Source organism: Cupressus sempervirens, chromosome 10 (genome assembly GCF_028749045.1).
Source record: "Cupressus sempervirens isolate cs-2001-9-10 chromosome 10, ASM2874904v1, whole genome shotgun sequence".
NCBI classification, from domain to species: domain Eukaryota; kingdom Viridiplantae; phylum Streptophyta; class Pinopsida; order Cupressales; family Cupressaceae; genus Cupressus; species Cupressus sempervirens.
In genome coordinates this window covers 366046533-366070819 of record NC_143127.1, presented here as the reverse complement: position 1 = coordinate 366070819, position 24287 = coordinate 366046533, and the positions used below count along the sequence as shown (strand labels likewise).

At 35.2% G+C, this 24287-nt stretch overlaps 1 protein-coding gene across 1 annotated transcript in view; it reads right to left on the bottom strand.

Moving 5' to 3' along the window:
- Positions 1 to 11763: 11763 nt before the first annotated feature.
- The window catches only part of LOC149534181 (uncharacterized), a 37268-nt gene continuing 24744 nt past the window's right edge, over positions 11764 to 24287 (bottom strand). Inside the window, exon 3 of the mRNA XM_089805162.1 lies at positions 11764 to 12322. Coding sequence (XP_089661288.1) covers positions 12263 to 12322 — 60 coding nt within the window. The 3' untranslated portion in view covers positions 11764 to 12262. The remainder of the gene's footprint in view (positions 12323 to 24287) is intronic.

Sequence of the window (24287 nt, the reverse complement as noted above, 5' to 3'; positions counted from 1 at the left end):
TCTTTTACTCAACATTGCTTCTTTTCCTTCATTTCAATTTTTCTTCTTTCTTTCTCCTTGTTTGTTTCTATCATATCCTACTGCTACACTTTTTCTTCTTCTGTATTTTCTCTCTTTCATTCTTTTTATCCATGCTCTTTTACTCATCATTCTTTTCTCCATGTTTTCTTATCTGCAGTCCTACATCTTTTTACACTTCCACTTGCACTTATCAAACACAACCAACACTTTTCTACTTCTCCTTTTTTGGGCAAGCACAATGGTGCCTTCACATTCTTCATTGCTCTTGCTCTCTTTACTTGTCATCATGTTGTTGCATTTCCTTTCTATCCTTCCTTTTTGTTTCTTTTACTCTCACTCGTCATTTTTCTTCATCATCTTTTGCACTACACTTCTCTTTCTTCTTCTTCAGTTTCTTTTTTTCTTTTTAAATCCACATTCTTCTTTCAAACACATGTAGCTTATTAAATCTTTAACCTCACTTTTCACAAAGATTCCTATTGCCTTTTTATTTGCATATTTACAATTTCTTCATTTCTTACTCAACCATTAGCACACAAACTTCTTTATTTGCTTATGATATATCTTCACTTTCTGTTATCTTTTCTCCTTTTAAAACATCTGATCTTCCAATAGTTGTAGCTGGCCTTCATCCATTTTATAATTGCTAATATTTTTCACACATGAAAGTTTATACTTCCTTTTAAAATTTTCTGTAAACCTTTTCCAGCTACACTCATCAATCCATCCACAATCCATTCTTACACACTCTGTCATTGGTTCTTTCTTCCATTCTCTATTCCAACACATCTTTTTAGAATGATTTTTCAGCCCACAAATCTTGCATGGATGCAAGTCCTAACACTTCTCTTTGTTGTGACCTTCTTTATCACAATGAGCACATTTATTATCTTCCTTTGTTTGTGTTGATTTCTTCACACACACACATCATACTGAACATTATTATCACAATTATCATATCCGAGACCTACATTCTTTGGTCTCCAAATGGCATCAATTGGCTCTTTCATTCCTTGTTCATTATTTCCTAATCCTCTTCCTTCATAACCCATCTTTTTCATTATTTTCAAGCCAACACTATTATTATCATAACAAACAAAGTTTTCAAATTCCTTGTCATTTTCTTGCTTGCACTTTTCATCACAAACACTTTCAGCTTTAACATAATCACATTTTCCATTCACGTAATCACACAATTCATTTGTGCCACATGATACATCATACAAAGGTGGATTAGACTTCAAATTTCTACTCTCTTGTTTCAAATTAAACAATTCCATCTCTAGAATAATGTTTTCCCCTTCCAATTTCTTCATCTTTTCTTCTAAAACTTTTTTCTTTTTCTCAACATCATCAAATACTTTTAACTTTTCCTCTAATTTTTCATTCTTCTTTTTGAAATCATCACATAGTTTTAACATTTCTTCTAATTTGTCATTTTTCTCTTTAACTTTGATCAATTCCTTTTCTAAGTCTTGAACTTGACACAAATACTCATAGTTTTGTTTTCCAAATTTTTTGAACCCTTTTATCAAATTTGAATTTAACTCTTTAACCTTCATCAATTCTTCTTCCAAACTATTTTTTTCCTTCTTTACTCTTTTTCCAGCTTTCCCCATTAAAACAAAAGTGATTAAACACACTTTTATCATTTTTCAACAACTTACTATTGTATCCTTTCAAGATTTCTTTATGAACTTCTTCAAAGCTTTTGTCACAAATAAATATTTACCCCTTTCAGCAATTAAAACACAAAACTTCATTCATTTATTTTTTGCAAACTAGTATAATAACACATCTGAAACAAATCAAGTCATGCATTTTCCTCTTCATAGAAGTATAACTTTAAACAACCATTCATTTTCAGCCTTATCTATATTTCCATTTTCTATCTTAACTTCTCAACACAAAATATTAACAAAGCTTCATACAAGCTCAAATCTTACCAGCATTTTTCAGCTTCACACAATCTCAAGTATCTTAGCGTCTTACTTCTTGCAATACCAAACTTTCATCAAACACCATTCCACAAGATTTACTATTGCAACCATGTCTTCTCATTATTTTCAGTCTCAGCTCTCCAGGATCTTCAACAATGAGCTTTGTATCTTTCTCTGATTACTCCAACAATTTCCAATGATTAGCTTTGCTCACTTTCTCTGCAGCAAATCCTCACTGGTACAAATCTTTAACTTGATTCAACATTCAGATCTCTTTTGTCATTGGCTCCAATCTACCATCAGCACTAAACTCTCCATCTCTCCAAGATTCTTAACCATGGGCTTTGACTCTTCTTCTGCTGGTTTCTTCAACACTCTTCAACCATTGATCTTGTAGTCTTCAACTCTCCAAGAGTTTGATCCTTGTGCTCTAAAATCTTTATCTTTCCATGATCTTTAACCTTGGGCTTTGATACCATATTAGAAATGTTGAATGCTCTAAAACTATGTTAGACAAAACATAAATGCGGAAGCATAACACAATTCAGAGACATAAAACACATTCTGCTGAAACATAGACTATGCCGTTGAAATAGGAGAAGAGAGAAATGTATTCAAGTTGTTCATTATATGATACAACAACATAACTGTATGATTACATATGATTCATCTTCATAAAAATCTCTCTCACTCCTTGCATTACAAAGATACATTTGACGTATATAAAATAGGTTAACAAACATGGGTGCCAAAACTCCATTTCAAATTACAAAAACAGGCGCCTAAATCTGGAAACTTCTCTTTGCTTAATGTTCAAAATTCCTGCATGGTTAACACACAAGTTAACACGCACAATAGTTGTTGTTGGAGTCATAATTACTTTTGACACGATATGCATTTTTTCAACAATCCTTACACGACATTCATTTCTCTTTGGAAGGTAGCATCGACATTGATCAACACAAATGGCATGCGCCTACAAGAAAATGTACCCCACTTTGTTGGGAAAGTTGTCTTGAGACGATCTTCTTCCTGAACAATCACTTGATTATACGATGAATAACCATCTACGAAAGACATCATCTTAGACCTGTCAACACTTTGCAACACTTCATCAATTGATAGCAATGGGTAACTATCTTTCTGTGAAGACTTATTTAGGTTACAAGAATCAACACAAAGTCTGATTTCTCCATTTTTGTTTCATATCGACACCAAATTAGTAACCCATGTATGTCGTATAAGGAATATGATCTTGGCATCTAATAAATTTTGTACTTTCTTTTGTATCAATGGTTGAATGACTAGATTTACCAGTGTTTCTCTGACAAAATGGCTTAGCATTCAATTTAAGAGGTATATTATGTCTGATGACTATTGGGTTTGGTGTCTTGAGATCTTCGTAACTCCCAAGATCTAATGTCTTAAAGTAACTGGATCATACAATTCTTTTCTTCATTACTACAGACATTCCCAGTCTTGAGATACCTAGGCTCCTCTCAGTGCCTAAGTTATAAGTTTCACAATTATCTCTTCATCAAGAAAACTATAGTGAAAAACAACATCTTTGGGCTCTGCACCTTCCACTAGTGTCACCAGGCTCCACGACCATCATAATTACAAAGTTTCCACTTGCCCAAAATTCTATCAGATTCTCCAACATTTATAACTCTACATTCTTGCCATGAACGAACTCTTTGTCTTCTTTTCTTACTACTATGGAGACGTGCAGATCACATCAAAATACTTCACCATAGTCACAAAATGAATAACAACTTTATTTGCAAAAAGAGTGCTCACAATAATCGTAGCACGAAACGCACACCATAAAGATTTCTTGAACTTGTATACCTTGAGCAATGCTTAGATAGATACACTCGATATATAACATCATCCAAAATACTTTTAGTGACTTGAACTGTAATAATCACAACATGTCACCCAATAATGACTTATAGAAAGCAAAATTATGCCAAAAGAACACCCGATAAAGATTTTTAGAAAAAATTAAAAAAAAATCTAAAACAAACACAATGATAACAACATCCCGCAAATGCCAAGCGATAATCTTAGATGTCCAATGAATGATCACACACTTCGAAGAAAATAGACTGAGAATGAAAAAATGTCAACAGAATGCACAAAGATACTTCACCCACGCCAAAACAAATGACACACATTCACTTTGTCTTGCATAACCGAAGAGACATGACATTGTAAGTTCAAAAGGATGACAATACAAAAAGACTCTTCCACTCCAGAATGATGACACCTTATAGACTTGGCCCTGACACAACAAGTACTAGCAACTCTTAATTTTCCCATGTCCATGTTAGAATTAGGCCCTTCATTTTTTTGAATTCTAACATACATGAACAAGGATGATGAAAACATGACTATCGTGGTACATGAGTTATTGGGGTTGCTGTTAATTTTCTCATAACTCAGTTATACATCAATTGCACAATAAATTCATAGAAAGAGTCTCTATTTGGATTTATAACAATTAATAGTCTGGGTTAATTAATTGAAATTAAATAAGCGGAAGCAAAAATAATAGAAGCCAATCACATATAGACAACCAACTTATTCTTCTCGAATACAATAAAATCCAATTCAATACAGGTTTGCTACTATAATCTTACATATATAGAGCCAAGTTGCTTTACTTAGCTTGCAAGAGTGTTTCATTTTATTTTTTGGCTTTAAATCATATATAAACTACTTTTTTTTCCCCAGATCCATCTCGTTTTCTATTGGATTTCTTTCAGCGGAAAAATGATCCCTAGTTTTTGCCTCCTTGATGGCTCCTATGTTGCTTTGTTTCTTTTGTTTCTTGCTTGCTCTTTCCTAGACACCGTTTGTTGTCTTGTTGTCCGATGCTTCTTTGGTTGAATGCTCTTAGTCTCTTAAACCCTTGGTGGTCTTTAGTTGGACATTAATAGATTTATCTTATCTTATCTCAAACTCGTAAACTTAGAAATATTCTTTTAAAGAATAAAAAATAAAGTTGTTGCTAAACATCCAACACAAGTTGCTTTAAAGAAACTCTGCTCCAGCTTCCAAGCTAAACAACAAAAAGCTAACCCTCCCTCTTAGCGAGCAAGATGTTCTGCACAAAACCTAACTTATCCTTGAAGAATACAAACTTATTCTTTACCAAAGCCTTGTCAAGAAATATCTTCTATCTGTTTGTCAATAGGAAAGTACTGGAGTTGCGCTATCCAATTCTCCACTCAATCTCTAATGAAGAAAACCTGCAACTGCACCTTCTATCCACCTTCAAGAGTGATAATAGACTACAAGATTGCCACAATAGTTATACAAAAATAACTTCAGTCTCACAATCTCCTCTTTGCTAAGAAAACAACTCTCACTGAATGTGTACATAAAAACTTGTGCTTAAAAAATTGTCTTTAGAAGATTTTAAAAACTCACACAGAAAGTATAGCAATTTTTATCTACAAGACTTATTGCATTTGCTTCCCTCACTGAAATTTTATTTCCCCTTCTTGAATTTCTCTTGGAAATCTCTTTCTCATAGTATGTCTAGGAAATCTCTTCCTCTCAACATATCAAAGAAATCTCTTCCTCTCAATATATTGGGGAAATCTATTCCTCAATGTATCCATGCAACTCATCCTTGCTCCTTGGATATGCACCATGCAAACCCTATGCCAGAGAATGATCACCGTAGCTACCCTACAACCTATCCTTACTTGAACGCTAGTTGTCATGGCTACAAAAGAGATTGGAGACATTTTTTCCTGAAATCTATGTCATAAATCTTGGCTCTATTTTCCTCTACTCGATGAAACCATGCTAATATCTTCCTCTTCTTTGATAACATGTTAATTTCCCCCTCTACTCTAATACCATGTTAATTTCCTCTTCTGCTATGGTACCATGTTAATTTCTTCCTCTGCTATGATACCATGTTAAGTTTCTCATAGCCCAATTATAGATTAATTACAATATAAATTTACAAAAAGAAACTCTATCTTATTTATAACAATTAATACTCTCTGCTCACATGATATTCACCATGAACCAAGTTAGAGGGTGGATCCACCATAGCTGCTCCTAAAGGGTGGAATAAGGTTTTTCACCACAAAATTCTCTCTCACATAGAAGAATGTATTACAAGGAATTTCACCTCGAACTTCTCCCTCTCAATCTGTAGACTTTTTCAATCCAAGGTTGCTTCTGAGATAATGTTTGACTCGCTCTGAAACTGATATCAACCTTATGAGCTCCTCATACAAGGTTGTCTTTGATGAAGTGTTAGACTCCCTCTGAATCTGATATCATCCTTCTAATCTCCTGGCAACATGTCGTGTCATGCTTCCCTAGTTCAACAAGTATCATAATAGCATAAGGCCTTCCAACCTACATACATGAACTTTATCCCATGAATCATAGTCCTTTGATTGCTATAGTTTCTAATCACCGAAGAATCCATCTCGGCATGATCTAATTCATCTAAATCAATACGATCAAGATCATCAAAATTTTGACTAAGGCATATCTTATATATGCTCCCTCTTGATATAGAAGATTCTCAAGAGCCTCACTTCAAGTTTAGATGATCATCAAAAGACTAATGAATCCTAGATCAAAACTTCTTTTGAGCTACTATCATCAGATTGAATCCTACACAATAATTGGTAGCATGCGCAATGTACCAATCTCCTTTTCCTGAAGAACATCCCTACACATCCTTGATGGTGTCTCTTCTCTGACATATCCACTCTAAGGATAGTTCATATGGAAATGAAATATTGTTTATTGTTCGCCACCATAATGTAACATTCCCACTCTTATATCATCAAACAATTTTGCATCACAACAAATAGGAAAACTTCTTCTTTTCAAAGAATCGTCCCTGGGACTTAAGGAAAAGAACAAGATCATAATAAAGAAAATAATTCTTATATTACATGCATGGATATAGATAAGTGACTAACTAAAAAATAAAACATTGTACTCAAGAGAGAGTACTTATCTCACTAATTTGGAGCACATAGTCAACAACGTTTTTTTTTTTAATGTATTTGAAAGAATTTTGTAGCAACTCAACTCAATGTTATGCAAAAGATAGTTGACATTTGAAATCCGCACCACTTGACCCTCTTGGGAATCCCCAAAGAAATGAGTACTCCAATCTTACTAACCCTCTTCAATTGTTGCATGATTCCATAAATCCCTCAACAAATGCTCGCAAATAAGAAGTTGTCACTCTCACCAACTTATTAATCCCAAAAGGAGTACAACCTCCAATGTTCCAAAAGAAATTACGTCATTGTGGGGTAGTCTCCTTATAGAAATGGATGTCAAAAGAATCAAAGTTGCAATGTGAATTCAGATCTTGTCCAACTTTAGAAGAGTCTAATTCAATATGGCTCCATATCTTTCTCATGACAATTATCGAACTAGTTCCTCCCACAACTTTGTATTATCACAATATAGTATCATAATCAAATAGGTGCGCACATACAAATGAGTTCTTTAATCTCTCGATGCATATCTTTGACTCAAACCACATTTTCTCTTTAGAAATTAAATTTTTGTGCCCCATAGTATTTTGATGATGATAGTACTCAATATTGATAGGAATGGCAATCATTGCAAAAATTGTCCTTCTAAATAATATTTAATATCTCATACATCTGTAATGTCTCCAATATTTAATCTCTTATTATTTGGGACTATCTCCAATAACAAGAGACTTCTTCAAAAAAAACCTTGTAAATACAAGTTGTTATGCCAAAATTTTATTTTCTACAATGATGATTTGTTCACATTTTGCAATCTAATGATTAAGATGCATTCTCAGTAGGTCTCATCTTTTCTATAAGAACCTTAGCTTATACCACATTAAGTTCATAACAAGAATACTATTCCTATCCTCAAAATAATATGGTATATTAGATGTCTTTCTAATGCTAAGTGTGATGATTATAGCAATTCATAGTTCCAATTATAGTGATCCCATCCTTTCACTAAATACTTCCTTCATGGTTAGTGTCTAATAATTATTATCCAAATATTGTGCTACGATAATGTATATGTTTTATTTTGGGGCAGGCTAATGTCCGGATAAAATGTACTAAAGACAAAACATAGTCAAACTTTTTTTTCCAAATTCACAAAAACGTAGTGATTTTTTTCAAATTTTTTGTTGATTTCGACTACAAACTATGCAGATCATGAAGATCAAGTGCTGAAATTTTCAGAAAAATCCATAATGTTTCGATATTTTAAAAAGTAGTCAGCTGTACAATTTGTAAGAAGGATAATCACGTCCTTTTATTTTCATGTCATATCTTCCAATTATGTTAGCAGTATGAATAATAATATTGATTGTATGTATTGCATCCATCTCAACGTGATATGTATTAGCGCCAACCCCTAGTCCATGAATATATTGAACTTCATATTTTCCATTGTTGTTAGATTACTAATGAAATCAACTGGTATTGACTTCTCGTTATGTCCTCCATTAGCCATTTTAGATATCCTTAATGCTTACTATATGTCGTGCCCTTTTTTTGGCATTCTTTGTTGAACAAATTTGAATATATTTGTTGTTGTTTTAAAATGTTAACATAAGTCTTTGAACCCAACTCTAACCAAGGCTAATAATATGGTTATTATATTTGCTCCTTTGCTGATGACTTGATATGGTTCGATTCAATGTTTTACATAAATTTGGCAAATATTTATGTACGACAGTTTGTCTTCCTTCATTCACGTAGCAACAATGAAGGTTTTTCTCCTGCAGATCCCTTTCATTGTCTTTGTAAGTCCCTATTTGTGATCAGTTTCTCTTCTACTTATTTCTCATTTGTATGTTACAACAACGACACCCTTCCTTATTATTCTTTTCTTTGGTTGCTTTATCCGCATTGGTTGTTTAATTTCTGCACCTTATCCATACATGGTACCCATGAGAAAAAGATACTTTGTTGTGCAATTACAATAAAGTGACAACTTTTCCCAAGTGCTTTGAAGACGCTACAGTTGTAGATTTGATCACACTTTGAGGGCACCCAAAAGGCTAGTCTTGTTACAGACTAGAAAATCTTTGCCTATCGGATATGGGGCAACTAGTGGAGCTTCTGAGTTTCAAAGGTCTATCAAAATTTGATTGTGCTTGAAATTGGCAAGTGTGGCATAAGGGAGCCACCGCATTTTGTATCATGATGGAGGACCTTACAAAACTTAGTAAGGTTCCCATTTTTTTATTACTCAATACTCATAAAGTTGAAGAAATTAAATTTATTCAATTTGCAGTATGGTTCGAGATCTTTCTGATATTAGTGGTTGTCATCATTGACAATTATTTTATCTGCAACACAACAGTGATATGAAAGGACTTCCAAAGATGGATGCTTGTGTACAATTAGAGGAAGTTCGGCATTGTCTACATAGCAACATATTTGCATCTTAGTAAAAAATATGTTGCTAACAAAAAATAGTGTGTTAATATATATGTTTGATAATTGTAAGTGTTTGTAAATGTCTAACATATATTAATAAAATTAGCTGACATATATGTTAACACACTATTATTTGTTAGCAACATATTTTTTAGTAAGGTGCAAATATGTTGTTGCGTAGACAGTGCAAGTTCCGTTGCCACTCAATTGTAGACCTTTAGAGCCCCAGCCATTACATTTCTTGTAAAACACAAATTTAAACATCGGAAAAAATAGAATTCAAATCCAATTTTATTTATATTCTACTTTTTCTTAAACCCACTCAAAAACCATGTAAAGGTTTTAGATTAGGAATGAAAATAAGAAGCAAAGCAAAATAAATGAAGAGTAAGACAAATGATTGTCCTAGGCAAACCCTCCACTCCAACTTGAGGGAAAATCCACATGATAAAATCTATTTTTTGAATAATAATAAGAATTTGAAATACAATTCCCCCCAACTCACAGTTCAAACTAAAGCAATGATTAGACACTATGTGAGCATTTTCAAGACATATATATGCTTGACTTGACCCTTCATCATCTTGATAATGAAGGGTCAAGCAGTTACAACAAAGAGCGACCTTTCAAGTTTACAAGTTGAAATGAAGAGACACATAAAAAGATAACTCACAATAACATTTTGATCAACACAATACTAAAAGGCACTTTGAAGGCAGGCATTCATTATTTTTGACATTTCCAAGGCATGATGTGTTTAAAATTGGCCAAAGACTAGGCTAGAGACAAATTTTAATGGATGATAAAAATTTAAATCAACTCATACAAAATTAAGTGTCTTACTTTGAACCAAATATAATTATTAGAGAATAACTTGCAAAAATATAATAACTTTCTAAGAGAGAATGTTAATTTGAAAAATGGATAAGGAATACCATGTTTTGAATAAGAAGCAGAGATCCAAACAAAGAATGTAATGTTGCAAACTAGGATGATTATAGACTAACTCATTAGATAATATAACTTGCCAGAAGAAGATGCTCTTTAAATAGAGGACTTCAACAACATCAACAACTAAGCATCGAGGATGCTACTTGTTTGAAGGAGGCATTTAGAACCTTACACTTTTGAATGCATTTATTATGAAGTGATCAACTAATGATGGATATATCCTTTCACTTGAACGTGTAATAGTTCTAGATTTTGTAGTTACAACTATTATTGGCATAATTGAGATTATAAAATCATCATAACCTATTTATATCATATATAAAAGATTTGATTTGGTCCATTAATATCATGTTGCAATTTTTTCCTCAAGACTCCTAAATGTCACCCTCTCAAAATAGCAGTCTAATATCTAGTTAGCTTCTTGTTTTTCAATTGACCATTTGAGTTTAATCTACTACATTCTTAGTAATACATTAATTTAGTGATTTTGTTCTTGCAAACTTGTGGATTTGTGATCTTTTATGGTAGTGACACCTTTAAGATATAATAATTTTTATTACAATCCATCATTATGCCTTGTCTTTGAAATACAGTGAAACATGCACCAGATTATGGTCTCCTACGCATCATCATTATAAAAAAAAATTAGGTAGGGATCGAGTGCAACCATATTAAGAAGCCATGATAACCCATATTGTATATAAGCACTGCCTAAGTGTTTTTCCCAACATTTTCTCAAATGTGATAGCATATTATATTATTGAGTTTTTATATTTTTGAATAGAACACCTACACATAGAGCAATACATATACTTTTGAATAGAACGCCTACATATAGAGCAATTCCGTGTGTATATCATGCTGAAAATAATTGTCCTTTTAAAATGTCTTACAAGAGTTCCATGCACTTGTTTTCCATATTATGTATCAATTGTCACTCGCCTCCCATTTTTATGGTGTCCCTCAAGATAAATTATGGTTAATTACTGATAAAGCACAATAATCTTGACAACTGTATTATAAAGTTAATTCAAATTTAACGTGTAAATTAGCTCCACTTCATAAATTCACGGACAGTACACTTCAGCATAACATTAAGAATTTGCAATATAGACGTGGAGCTAATTGGTTGTAAGAATGTAAATGCTGCATCGATCTTTCTTGCAATTGAAGTCGATTAGCGGCTAATAAGCTTGATAGTTAACGTCAGGATGCATTCTATAATGGCAGCAAAGGCTGGCATAAAGTGAGTATTAAAAAAAACTCCTACCCGTCAGACATAAAATTGACGGTTTTACACATCAAAACAGTATCAAAATTACTCCAAAGTCATATCTTTCATTATTGTTAAGATAGATGTATTTAAGATATCTCCATTAGTATTTACTTCAAACAGTAGAAGAACTATGAAGGGCATAATATTGATCTTTTTGTATTTATGAAAACCAAATTGAACTCTGATGAATTGCAATTGCATATAAAAAGGGAAGCTATGCGTCGCCAGAATTCAGTCCCTATGAATTTGGGAAGCATATTTGTTGACCAGAAATGCACCAATCAAATATTCTTTTATATCATATACCATGGCGTCTAATCTTTTGATGTTATCAGCACTTCTCATTCCACATGTCCTTTGTTGTCTTACTGAAACTTTACTATTACAACCTGTAGTTGCCACATACATTTTGTTTGCATGGTAAGATCTTAATTACGCCTTACATGTGTCAACAGTCTTCCACTCATTTGCTTTAACAAGATTTGCTATCTAAAGGCCCTGGACGGTCAGAGGCATTATTGTTATTTGCCTCATCATGTGTACCTAAAGTTTATGGTACAACAGTAGCAAACTATAAACTTGTAGCATGCATGGCACAATCTTGACCCTGGTTTTGGTACCATTGAACTATATCATTGTAAAGTGGTCTGTAGTATAACATTTGGATCCTCCTCGTCTGAATCAAACTCAACCTGTCAACATATATAAACACAAAGCACATCAACCTTGATTCTTTATTTAGAAATAATCAGTTGAGTACCTAGATATTCACATATCCTCCTCAACAAAACTAGAAGGGCAAGAAATGTCTAATGTAAATCAATATTCATTCTTATTTAGCAATAATCAGTTTCGGATGCCAAAGATTCTGCATATACTCCTAAAAAGACAATGGGCAAGAAAACATGAGATTATAAAATCTCATACCAGTACGTTTTACAAGGATTCAGAATTAATTTACGGACTACGAAAACTTCTACAAATACATTACAATAATATTTGTACAATATGAAACTACCTAACTACTCTACCAACTCTTTTATAACTGCCATAATCTGTGTTACACAGGGATGCGTTTCCTGTCCCCAAAGGACTCGTTTCAATCCCAAAACATTTCAGGAACAATGGGATGAAAAGCGGATGTATCCCGGCCATCCCCAATTTCAAATAAACTGCAGGAAACGTCCCTTGACATTTGGGAATGGCCATCCATCCACAAAACACCTAGGGGGCGCTTGAAACTTTCCCGATCTGTGCCAAAAATGAAAAAGTGTCCCCTATTTTTTGGCATAAAAATGCACAAAAAACACCTAGGGGGCGCTTGAAACTTTCCCGATCTGTGCCAAAAATGAAGAAGTGTCCCCTATTATTTGGCATAAAAATGCACAAAAAGTACTGTTTTTTAAAAATTATTTTTGCCGAAGCGGCAATGTAGGGGGCTCACAAAGATTTGAATTTGTGTCCGCAAAAAATTAAAGAGGTGTAACCAGGATTGGTCAGGCTACCATTGGATGATCCACTTCTGCCAGAGGGAGACAGTAGCTTGAATGATTCTGAGTCTTTGGATATTGATCGCTAAAATGAGGCTTAGTTTCATATGTTGTGCCTGTAGCTTGTTATATTTTGATGCTTGAGACATTTTGATTTGGTTATTTATATATTTTTTCGATTAATTTAAAAACAGGTTTTAAAGGGACCTTGAAACCCTTTACAACTTCTCAACAAAGAAGATATTCAACTAAGCCTAACCAACAAGACCAGCTGCCAAGAGTATTGCAGCAATCTGAAATATATCAATTTTTGACATATATCTCTCTTCCTCTCTCTACCTATAATATCTTAATATATCTTGAAATTTCACACACAAGCACGAGTGGGCACACATATATGATGTCATCCCCTATTTTTGGCTCTTTAGGAAGCATCCTGGAAATGTGTCCCCTGCCCTCCACCGTCTCTGAAACGCCATGGAACATAGGCCATAATTGAATATATTATTATACTCCATTGTATTGCAATGGTAGGACAGCAGAGGTATTAGCACTTATTTGTTCTCCAGCATAGTTGAAAAGTACAAAACTTTAGTCCTTGTGAACCATTTAGGATTGAAGTTACTTGGCAAATGACTCAAATTATTGGCAAGTTCTGTTTTTGGCAAAAAAATCACAAAAGCAGTTGCCAACAACTCATCAAAATCTTGGACGTAGCTGCTTATGTCAGTTCTGAAAAACAAAAAAAACCTGTTTTTTTCAAGGTTCAAGCTGTTCCTTTTTTCAAGCATGTGCCAATCAGGTTCAAATCATATGATCTCAACGGCCTTAATTTTGGTTTAGCAGTGGCTGTTCTGACCCTCAACCAAACCCTATTTTGGAAAAGGACAAACATCCCTCAACCATACAAGGAAGCTGGAAAAAACACCCATAATATATGTCCTTGGCATAAAAATTTAAAATACGATCCTGGTAGCATGAGCAGAATAATTACAACAGAATAATGAGCAACATGGAAGCCTACACTATCACAGTTTTATACATATATTGGTTCTTGAGTCTTAACATAACATTGGCATACTAACACTAATTATATTGCCTCTAAAATGTAATGTTGCAACACCAGTATTGCCTCTTTAACAATTTTAATATGTACATAAAAACTATTTGCATACCATATTGTAAAGTACTGTTAGTTAAATTTTTTAATTAATAATATATTTACCAGTGTTCCACGGGGATGCATCCCCTATGGTTTTAGAGTTGTACCCGTACCGAGGATGAAACGGGAACGGATTTTGGCCGTCCCCTAAGTCGTCCCCTTTTTGGCAAATTCGGAAACGTCTCCAAAGTGGCCAATTTTTTTTGGCAAGAAACTTGGGGATGACCAGCAGTACCGGAGACGATTTTGCCATCCCCTATCCATTCCCAAAACTACTGGTCGTCCCCTTTTTTCCAGCCAATCTGTTAAAGGCAAAATGCCCCCAAAATTTTTATTTTTTTTTCTAATTTTTGCTGTCCGCACAGCCCCTAGTTGTCTTAAAGACATAATAAAAATAAAGACATGATAAAAATATGCAACCCATATTTGGTCCATTAAAATACTAACTCTTCTAATCATTTTTAGATTTAACATACTTGCTAAGAGGAAGGAAAAAAACATAAGAACAATAGCAGCAGTGAGGAAAGCTTGCGTTCAGTATCTACCACTGTAACCCAGGTGCGCGCACTCGGGTTAAAAGCCCTGCGCACCTGGTGCGGGTGCGTCACGCACCCAAGCACCTCCGCCCGCGGCTTTTTCACCGCCGCACCGGTCGAGCACCGGGTGCTTGGGTGCTTCCCGGGTGCGAGGGTGCGCGGGTGCGCCACGGGTGCTCGCGGGGTGCTTCTCGAGTGCGCGCGGGGTGCATCGAGAAGAGGCCCGATTTTTAAAAAAAAAACAATACTTTTTGCTTTTTTTTTTTGTTTTTGTTTTTGGAGTATACCCTAATTTGGTGTGGGTCCCATGTAGTCTATTTGAAAGCTTAATAAGACCAATAGATCTCTTATTCATTTCATCATTTCATTTCACTATTTTGGAGCAGCAAGGAGCTAAGTGAGAAAGAGTGTTTGGAGGAGCTTGTGAGAGATTAGTGGGTGGTTTTGCAAGGGATTGCAAAATCAAGAAGAGCAAGAGAAGCAAGAAAGTTTGATTTGGCAAGTGTCTTCTCAAGTTCGAGCCTTCAAGGTAGGGTTTTTTTAATTTTACTTTGTTTTTTTGGTTTTAAAAATCAATTTATAATTTTTAAATTTAGTATTTAGTATTTAGTTTTACTAAGTTACTTTCAAGTTTCAAGTTTCATTCTTGAATCTTGTTGATAGTTGAATCTTCTTAGTTCTATGATTTTTTATTTTATTATTTATATTAATTTTTAGTTTTTTTCATTGTTCTTAAAATAAAGATATGGCAATATGGCATATGCTGAAACGTATTTAGTAAAATACATTTCAGCATATGCCATATTGCCATATCTTTATTTTAAGAACAATGAAAAAATTTAAAAACTAAAAATTAATATAAATAATAAAATAAAAAATCATAGAACTAAGAAGATTCAACTATCAACAAGATTCAAGAATAAAAAATAAAACTTGAAACTTGAGAGTAACTTACTTAGTAAAACGTTTCAGCATATGCCATATTGCCATATTTTTATTTAATATTTTCTTTTAGTATTTTACTATTTAGTTTCATTTTTTAGTACTTTAAATTTTTAAATAGTAAATGCTAAAATTAAATAGTAAAGTTTTAAGTTTTAAATTATTTTTACTTGGGCTGAAATGTATCATGATTATTTTTATAATTTTACTTTCATTTTGTGAAATGCAGTTTTATAAATGGCTTCTAGATCCAGCCAAAGTGCAGAAGACATGGAAATTAATGAGCCAAGTGCATTTGATTATGAGCCTGAACTTGAGCCTGAAGGAAGTGATCATGGGGCTGATGTAGGTGGTCAATCTGAGCCTGCGGAAGAGCCTCCTTATGTTGCACCAGGGGTGCCTTCTACTGATTGCCCTTCAAAGATTTTGAGGAAGTATGCTAGGGGTCCTTATGACCCAAAGTCCCCTCTTAAACAGTTTGCTACAAAAATTACACGCCCTACACCTTCAGGGGGTGGCACACGCAAATGGAAGTGCAATATATGTGGAGCAGAATGGTTTGGCAGCATTACAAGAGTTAATTCACACCTCCTTTTTTGGAGTGGCTATGGTGTGAACCCATGCATGTTCTTATCAAATCCTGAGAATGTCAGATACAGAATTGAAGTAAATAAACTATGGGGCATTCCTGATAATAGTGTTGTTCCAGTGCCTAGATCTTTGTCTGCTAGGCAACAGGTACAGCATATACAGCAGTTACAGGGGCAGCGAGATACATCTACTCGTATCTTGCATCAGAGAGCAGGGACTATGTCACCTACACCATCATTCTCCTCACCTACACATAGTTCAGCTACGGACAGCAATAGGGGGAAACGAAAAGCAACTTCAAGTGGTACTGATAGTAACCCCATTGCACATTTATTTAACATGCATGCAAGGGACCGGTTAGATGATGCTGTTGGTGATTTCTTCTTTGCCAATGGCATCTCTACACATGTGGCTCGATCTCCCTATTTTGTGAGGATGATTACCATGGCAGTGAATGAGGGAGAGCCATCATATGTGCCACCAGGTGACCACAAGCTGAGGACTACAGTGTTGGATAGAGCCTATGACAAGGTTGGGATCTTGATGGAGCAAATGAAAGCATGTTGGATGGACTCAGGTTGCAGCGTTATCATGGATGGGTGGACGGACATTAGTCATCGTCCACTCATCAACATTATGGTTACATGCACGGAGGGCCCATATTTTTTGAAGGCAGTTGATTGTTCAGGGCATCGTAAAGATGCTGATTTTCAGTTTCATGTGCTTAGGGAAGCCATTGAGGAGGTTGGACCACAAAATGTGGTCCAAGTTGTGACAGATGCAGCACATGTGTGCAAAGCTGCAGGGAGGCTTGTTGAGGCAGCTTATAGGCATATTTGGTGGACTCCATGTTGTGTGCATGCCATGAACAATGCACTCAAAGACATGGGGAAAATAGAGTGGATTAAAAACGTGGTTAATGATGGGAGAGAGGTGCAGATGTTTATCTGCAATCACCATACATCACATGCACTTTTCAGGAGCTTCGCAAAGAAGCAATTCTTGAAACCAGTTGAGACCAGGTATGCATCATATTATATTCTCTTGGAAAGAATGATTGAGTTGCAAGAGCCATTGCAACTCATGGTTATGACACAAGAATGGAATCGATGGCCTGAGTCCAGAACAGAGCAGAGGAAGAGGGTAAAGGAGATAGTGAAGAGTGATCAGTTTTGGAGTGATGCAAAATACATAGTCTCCATCATTACTCCAATGTTTCAGGTGATCAGATATGGAGATGCAGATTCACCTAGCCTTGGAGAGGTTTATGAGTGAATTGATTCCATGCTTGGGCAGATGAGGGCTGTTGTGCGTGAGAGAGACCCCACTCTAGCATTCGATACGGAGCACATTGAGCCTATCATTCACCGCAAGTGGGAGAAGTTGAACACTCCTTTGCACATGGCTGCCTATGCATTGAACCCGAAGTGGTACATACCTAGGCCTGGTAGAGTCACACCACTTCAGGATGATGAGGTGAAGAATGGGTTCTTTCGATGCATTGCCAAAATGTATGATACTGAGACTGCTAGTGAGATCCGTACCGAGTGGTCCGAATTTGCTAGTCTTTCAGGTAATCCTTAAATCTTGATTCAGTGCTCTAAACTCTTTACAATTATAAGTTCTTTTAATAATTAATTGTTACTTATAAGTTATAACTTTATTTAAGTTATTTATAATTTTAATATTATGTTGTAAACTTTAAAACTTGTAACTTGTAGGATACTCGGATATTGCAAAGGTGGATCTCAAAACCATGGCACAAAAGAATCCCATTTTGTGGTGGAAATGTCATGGGTCACAAAAGTTAAAGATCACCTCACTAGCCATTCGACTGCTTTTTCAGGTTTGTAATACTAATAACTAATTCCAGCCCTTTACAATCTTAACTTGAAGAGTTTTACCTTGCTGATTTTAATTTATGATTCATTGATTCAATAATTATTAATCATCGATTTACCATTTATCATTTGTTACAAATTGTATGCACATTTGTTTGTAACTTGTAAATTGTAACTTTCAACTTTGTTATCTCAGGTGTCTAGCTCCTCAGCTGCAGAGAGGAATTGGTCCACCTATAGCTTCATTCACTCTGTTAAGAGGAATAGACTTACCTCTAAGAGAGCGGAGAAGCTGGTTGCTGTACATGGTCACTTGCGGCTCAAAGATCGCAAGACACGCGAGTACAAGGAGAGCCCTGCAGCACGATGGGATGTGGAGCCAGAGGATCCAGCTCAGATTGATGAGGATGCCGATGCAGAAGCCAATGTAGGGCTAGTTGGTGTTCCTTTAGAGGATCAGGATCTTACCCAGGAGGAGTCTAGTAGTTCCAGTGATGAGGACTTTGGCATAGGGGATGATTAGAGAGCACTTGAGAATCATCCATTCTCATTATTGGCATTTTGTCATTTTGTTGATTATACTCACTTTGATATGGCTATGATACATTATTATTATTTCACTCTTTCATGCTATTCAGCTCATTGTCATCATGAGCATCTTTACGATATATGATATTCATAAAATCATATTTGAACAATGAATTTTGAATCTTGCATCTTGAACTAAGTTAATTTGTCAAATGGTCATTAGTAATAGTAATGGTTATGAAATTTCAAGTTTCAAGTTTCAACTTATGGTTTCTGAATCACATTTTAATTTTCTCTATTCATTGTAGTCAACTATATTTGATATGTTAATGTTACATTGTTATATAATATATTGAAGTATCATTTCATAATTAGCATTTTCAATCATATATATTAATAATATTATATATATACTATGCAACCCCCTCCCCCCACTCTCTCTCCTCCCCCCCTCCCTTGAAACCCCCCCTCCGCTCCCCCGCTGCACCCTTGCCGTCCCCAAATTGAGGCTATTTTTTCCTGCACCCAAAACTTGTCCCGCCGCCCCCCCGCACCGCCGCACCCCTGCACTGGGGTAACACTAGTATCTACTAAATATTTTAGTTGCACTTCTCTTTATTTCATTCTGATTTTAGCATGATACTTGGAGCCTTTAGGCATTTTGATTTTTTCTATATATGTATGTGATATTGTTATAATGGAAGTACTTAGTATTTGTCATTTGATAATATTCCATGTATTGATCTTCTAAAATGTCTATGGTGAATGGTTTATCAATGTTATGATATGCATATTTGAATTCTGTCTCTATATATAAAAAAATCCCCTATGTTTTTAATTGCCATCCCCTTAGGTCACATCCTCTAAATTTTGGCTTCGACCCATAACTGTACCGGAAACACATCCCCATCCCCTAAAACGTCCCCATCCCGGAAACTCCGTGGAGCATAGATATTTACTATTATTAAATTACATTATAATTTTATTAATATTGTATAGATTTCATAAATATCTTTCTGCATTAAAAATATTAGGAGATCTGTACATTGCCTCTAATATTTTGGTTTTAGACTGCATAGAAATATATATGTTTTTTATATGGATGCACCCAAAAGAAACCCAAGCCCTTTTTTTGACTAAATTTCCAAGCTGAACTAGTGCACCTGAACTAGGATCCATGATTCCATTACATTTCTTATGACCTTGCAAATTAAGCTGTAAGCATGTTTTTAAAGATTATTTTACAAATTTTCTGAGTCCGAGTTTTTGAATATGTTTTGGTCCTCAGAGTTTTTGCTAAGCCCAAGTTTTTCAACTATGGTTGAATCAGCAGTTAAAAGGACCATACTTCATGTCCACCCTTTTAACTTAACTACCCTCCAATCCTCCTATTATTACCTCTTCTAGCTTTCATTGTCTTTCTCACCCATCCTCTTCCTCCAATTGATTCTTGTGGTGATAACATGCTTGCAAGCAGGAAAAAAACCCACTCTTTGCATTGAAAAACTGTAACCCTCAGCTCTAAACAAACATCCATACAAGTCAGCCAATTAAACATCTTAAGGTGTTGACCTACAAGGAAATTAAGAATCGCCAACCAATGTCAGTCTGAATACAGAGGAAACTGTTAATGCATAAAAACTAAAGGTTAAGATTCTAAGCTTATTCCCTAATTTTCGAGAACATAAACCCATATACTACAATATAAAGTTACACCATCATTGACATGAAAGGTTTGAAAATGGCATTGACATGCACACAAGGTGTATTGGTCAAATATAATGTAATGGCATAATCGCAGAACTCCATGTGCATTTTGCGAGAGAATTCAGTAGTACTCTACTGTAATTGCACCGTTCACAGACAAATGACAACACGAACTATTGCACTCTAAACAGAATTTAACATTGTGTATCAGATTTTGCAGAGAAACCAATGACTACTTTATTTCAGGTTATTGATTGTAGTATGTACGATCCAAATGTTGGCCAGGGAGGATCTTGTTCTGAATCAGACAATTTCCTCTGACTGAAAAGCATATTAATACCTGATGGTTGCTAAGCATAGCACAACCTTCAACAACCAGTAACAATGAACTCCTAACAACCACCGTCAAGCCAACAAGTAATTAATACATAGCTGGATACAAATGTATTAGAGAAACATTACAAAGTTGCTTTCTACCAAATCAGATTTCTGGCAGACAAGCAGAGAACAAAAATAATTAAATCACTGAACCTTAGGGCAGAAGACATCCCAGGAAATGTTGATGCTTAGCTGGACGGAGCTGTTAGTTGCCTTGATTCATTCCCATCTGGTTCTAAGAGTGGGCTATAAAACTGTAAACCCTTGATCCACCTAACTCATGCCATGCTACATAAAGGCGGTTTCCAATTTTTTTGGTTTTTCTGTAAACAATGTGGATTCTATTGGAATATTACATTGATAGTTAGATTAAAGGATAGATAATAATATATAAAATAGAATTGGTGCAGGAGCACCCACATAAAGTATCTAGGTCAAGTTTTATGCACGTGCCGACTCAAGAAATTTATTCCAATTTTGTCATTAGGATAAAATCTTGTCTTGGAATTTGTTTAGATCATTGTGGGGTCATTCTTCCCCATTCTATATCAATCTAGAGTATTCTATAGATTGTTTTACCTATTTTGTAATAATCTAGAATTTTCCGTAAACCGTCTTAGCAAATATAAAGAGTTTTAGGTTTCGGTTTAGGTTGAGGGCAAGTCTTTGGAATATGAAATTATAGGAGAAGAAATCTGTAGGATAGCAAATGTATTTACTATTCATTTGAAGAACTAATTAAGAAGAAATTTCAATATATATTTCTTGCTAGTGCTGGTTCCTTTTTGATATTGCTTCCGTTGAATTTATCTCTGCATCATTTTTGGTATCAGAGCTTGGGGAAAGCTCCTGAGGCAATTAGATTTTATGTCTGGATTGGAGTAAGAAGTTGAAACATCAAACATGGTCACCAATGCTGAACTGGCAAAGAAGATGCAAGAACAGGAGAAAATCAATAAGTGGTTATTAGATGAATTTGAGAAGATGAAGGGCCGGATGGAAAAAAAAGCAAAGGTTTCCTCAAAGCAAGAGGAAGAAGGGGAAGAAGAGGATATCCCTGAGCAGGAGGTGGTTAACTTACCTGCAGACCAGAGATACTTTATAGAAGCCCTTGAAAGAGTTGGTAAGAAGGATGCCAAAGGTGACCTACCCATCTTCTCAGGAAAGATGGATGCTGATGTTGTTGTGGATTGGATAGAAGCCTTGAACAAAAATTTTGAATGTGAAAATATAGCAGAGAAGGGGATAAGGTAAAAATTGCCAAGTCAAAGTTGAAAGGACCAGCCCTCACTTGGTGGAATTTCATTCAAGGAGAAAGGGTCAAAGAAGGTAAGAACATGATAACTTCGTGGGAAAGGATGTGTGCCAAGGTGAGAGAAACATACTTACCTGAGGATTATGAAATCCAACTTCATCGAAGGAGACAAAGTTTAAGACAAAAGGAGCTAGATGTCACTGCCTATACTGAAGAATTCCAAAAACTAAGCCTGAGGGCAAAGCAGAGTGAATGTGAAAGTGTAAAAGTTGCTAGATATCTCAATGGATTGAGGTTGAACATTCAAGAACTTAATTTATTATGTCCAAATACAGTACAAAAATGTTATCAACTAGCATTGAAGGTGGAAGCCAAATTGAAAAGAAGGCAAGAACAAAATAGCAGAGGAAGAGGAAGAAATCAAAGGGGAAGAGGAAATTTCCAATGAAGAGGACAAAACCAGGAAGGTCATAAGGAGATAAAACAAGAAATGAGTCAAAGCGAAGGAAATTTTAGAAGTAACTTCAAAGGCAGAAGAGGCAATTCAAGAGGTGGATTTGGTGGCAGAAGGGTGAGTCCAATTGTTTGTTTCAATTGCAATAAAGAGAGACATTATGCATCTAAGTGTCCAGATAGAGCTAGTTCAAGTTCACAAGGTGAAAGAAGAAACATTTGGTACAAGATGATGAATACCAAGAGAAGGAGATGGCTGACTCAGATAATGTACCTGAAAGAGGAGAAAGTTTAATGATGAGAAGAACACTTTTGAAAGTGCCTACTACCATGGAACCACCACAAAGAAAAACTATCTTTAGGACTGCTTGCAACTTTGGAGGTAAGGTATGTAAAGTCATTATTGATTCAGGATCTCCTCAGAATTTAGTTTCTCTTGAGATGGTTGAGAAGTTAAAACTTAGGAGAATACCTCATCCTTTTCCTTATAAGGTCTCACGGCTAACAAAGGGTCAACAAACTCTTGTAAATGAGCAAGCATGGGTTGATTTTCAGATTGGAAAGTATAAGGACAGAATTTTGTGTGATATAGTTGACATGGATGCATGCCACCTATTATTTGGTAAGCCCTGGCAGTATGATTTGCAGACACAACATGATGGAAAACTCAATATATACACCATCAAGAAGGATGGAAAGGTGATTAGATTGATTCCATTTGCTAATCAATAGGAAGTGGAAGAAAATAAAGAGAGGGAAGCCAAAATTATGATGGTTGATAAAAAGGAATTCTTACGAGACATGAAGGATGAACCTAAGCCTTGTTTTCTTTTGATGCCTAACCCACAACCACAAGAACCCGTTGGAAATGACAAAAAGGAGACTGAAACAAAGAAGAAAGGAGGCTGAAACAAAGAAGGCAATTCCTAATGAAGTGAAAGAACTTTTGGATAAATATGAAGGTTTGATTTTAGAAGGTATGCCAAAATCTTTACCACCTATACGAGACATTAGTCATTGTATTGATTTCATTCCTGGAGCTACTTTACCCAATAAGGCTGCATACAAGATGACACTACAACAAAATGAAGAGACTGCTAGACAAGTAAAGGAGTTACTCGATTCTGGCTTGATTACGAAAGGCTTAAGCCCATGTGCTGTACCTGCTGTTTTGGCACCAAAGAAGGAAGGAACCTGGAGGTTGTACATTGATTCTAGAGCCATTAATAAGATTACAATCAGATATAGGTTTCCAATGCCAAGAATTGAAGATTTGCTTGATTGTTTGGGAGGTGCAAAGTATTTCTCCAAGATTGACTTAGAAAGTGGGTACCATCAAATAAGGATAAGAGCTGGAGATGAGTGGAAGATAGCATTCAAAACCAATGATGGATTGCATGAATGGAAGGTAATGCCATTTGGACTCTCTAATGCTCCTAGTACCTTCATGAGACTTATGAATGAAATACTCAAAGACTTCAATGGCAAGTTCATCACAGTATATTTAGATGACATATTAATTTTCAGCAAGACAAAGGAAAAACACCTAAAGCACATTGACATGGTTTTGAGAAGACTTCATGAGGAGAAATTAGTAATAAATTTGGAAAAGTGTTTGTTTATGCAAGAGGAGCTCACATATCTAGGTTTTGTGATCTCCCAAGGTAGCTTGAAGATGGATAAAGAAAAGGTAAGTGCTATACTATCCTGGCCACCCCAGAGAACAATTGGAGATGTTAGAAGCTTTCATGGTCTTGCTACATTTTATAGGAAA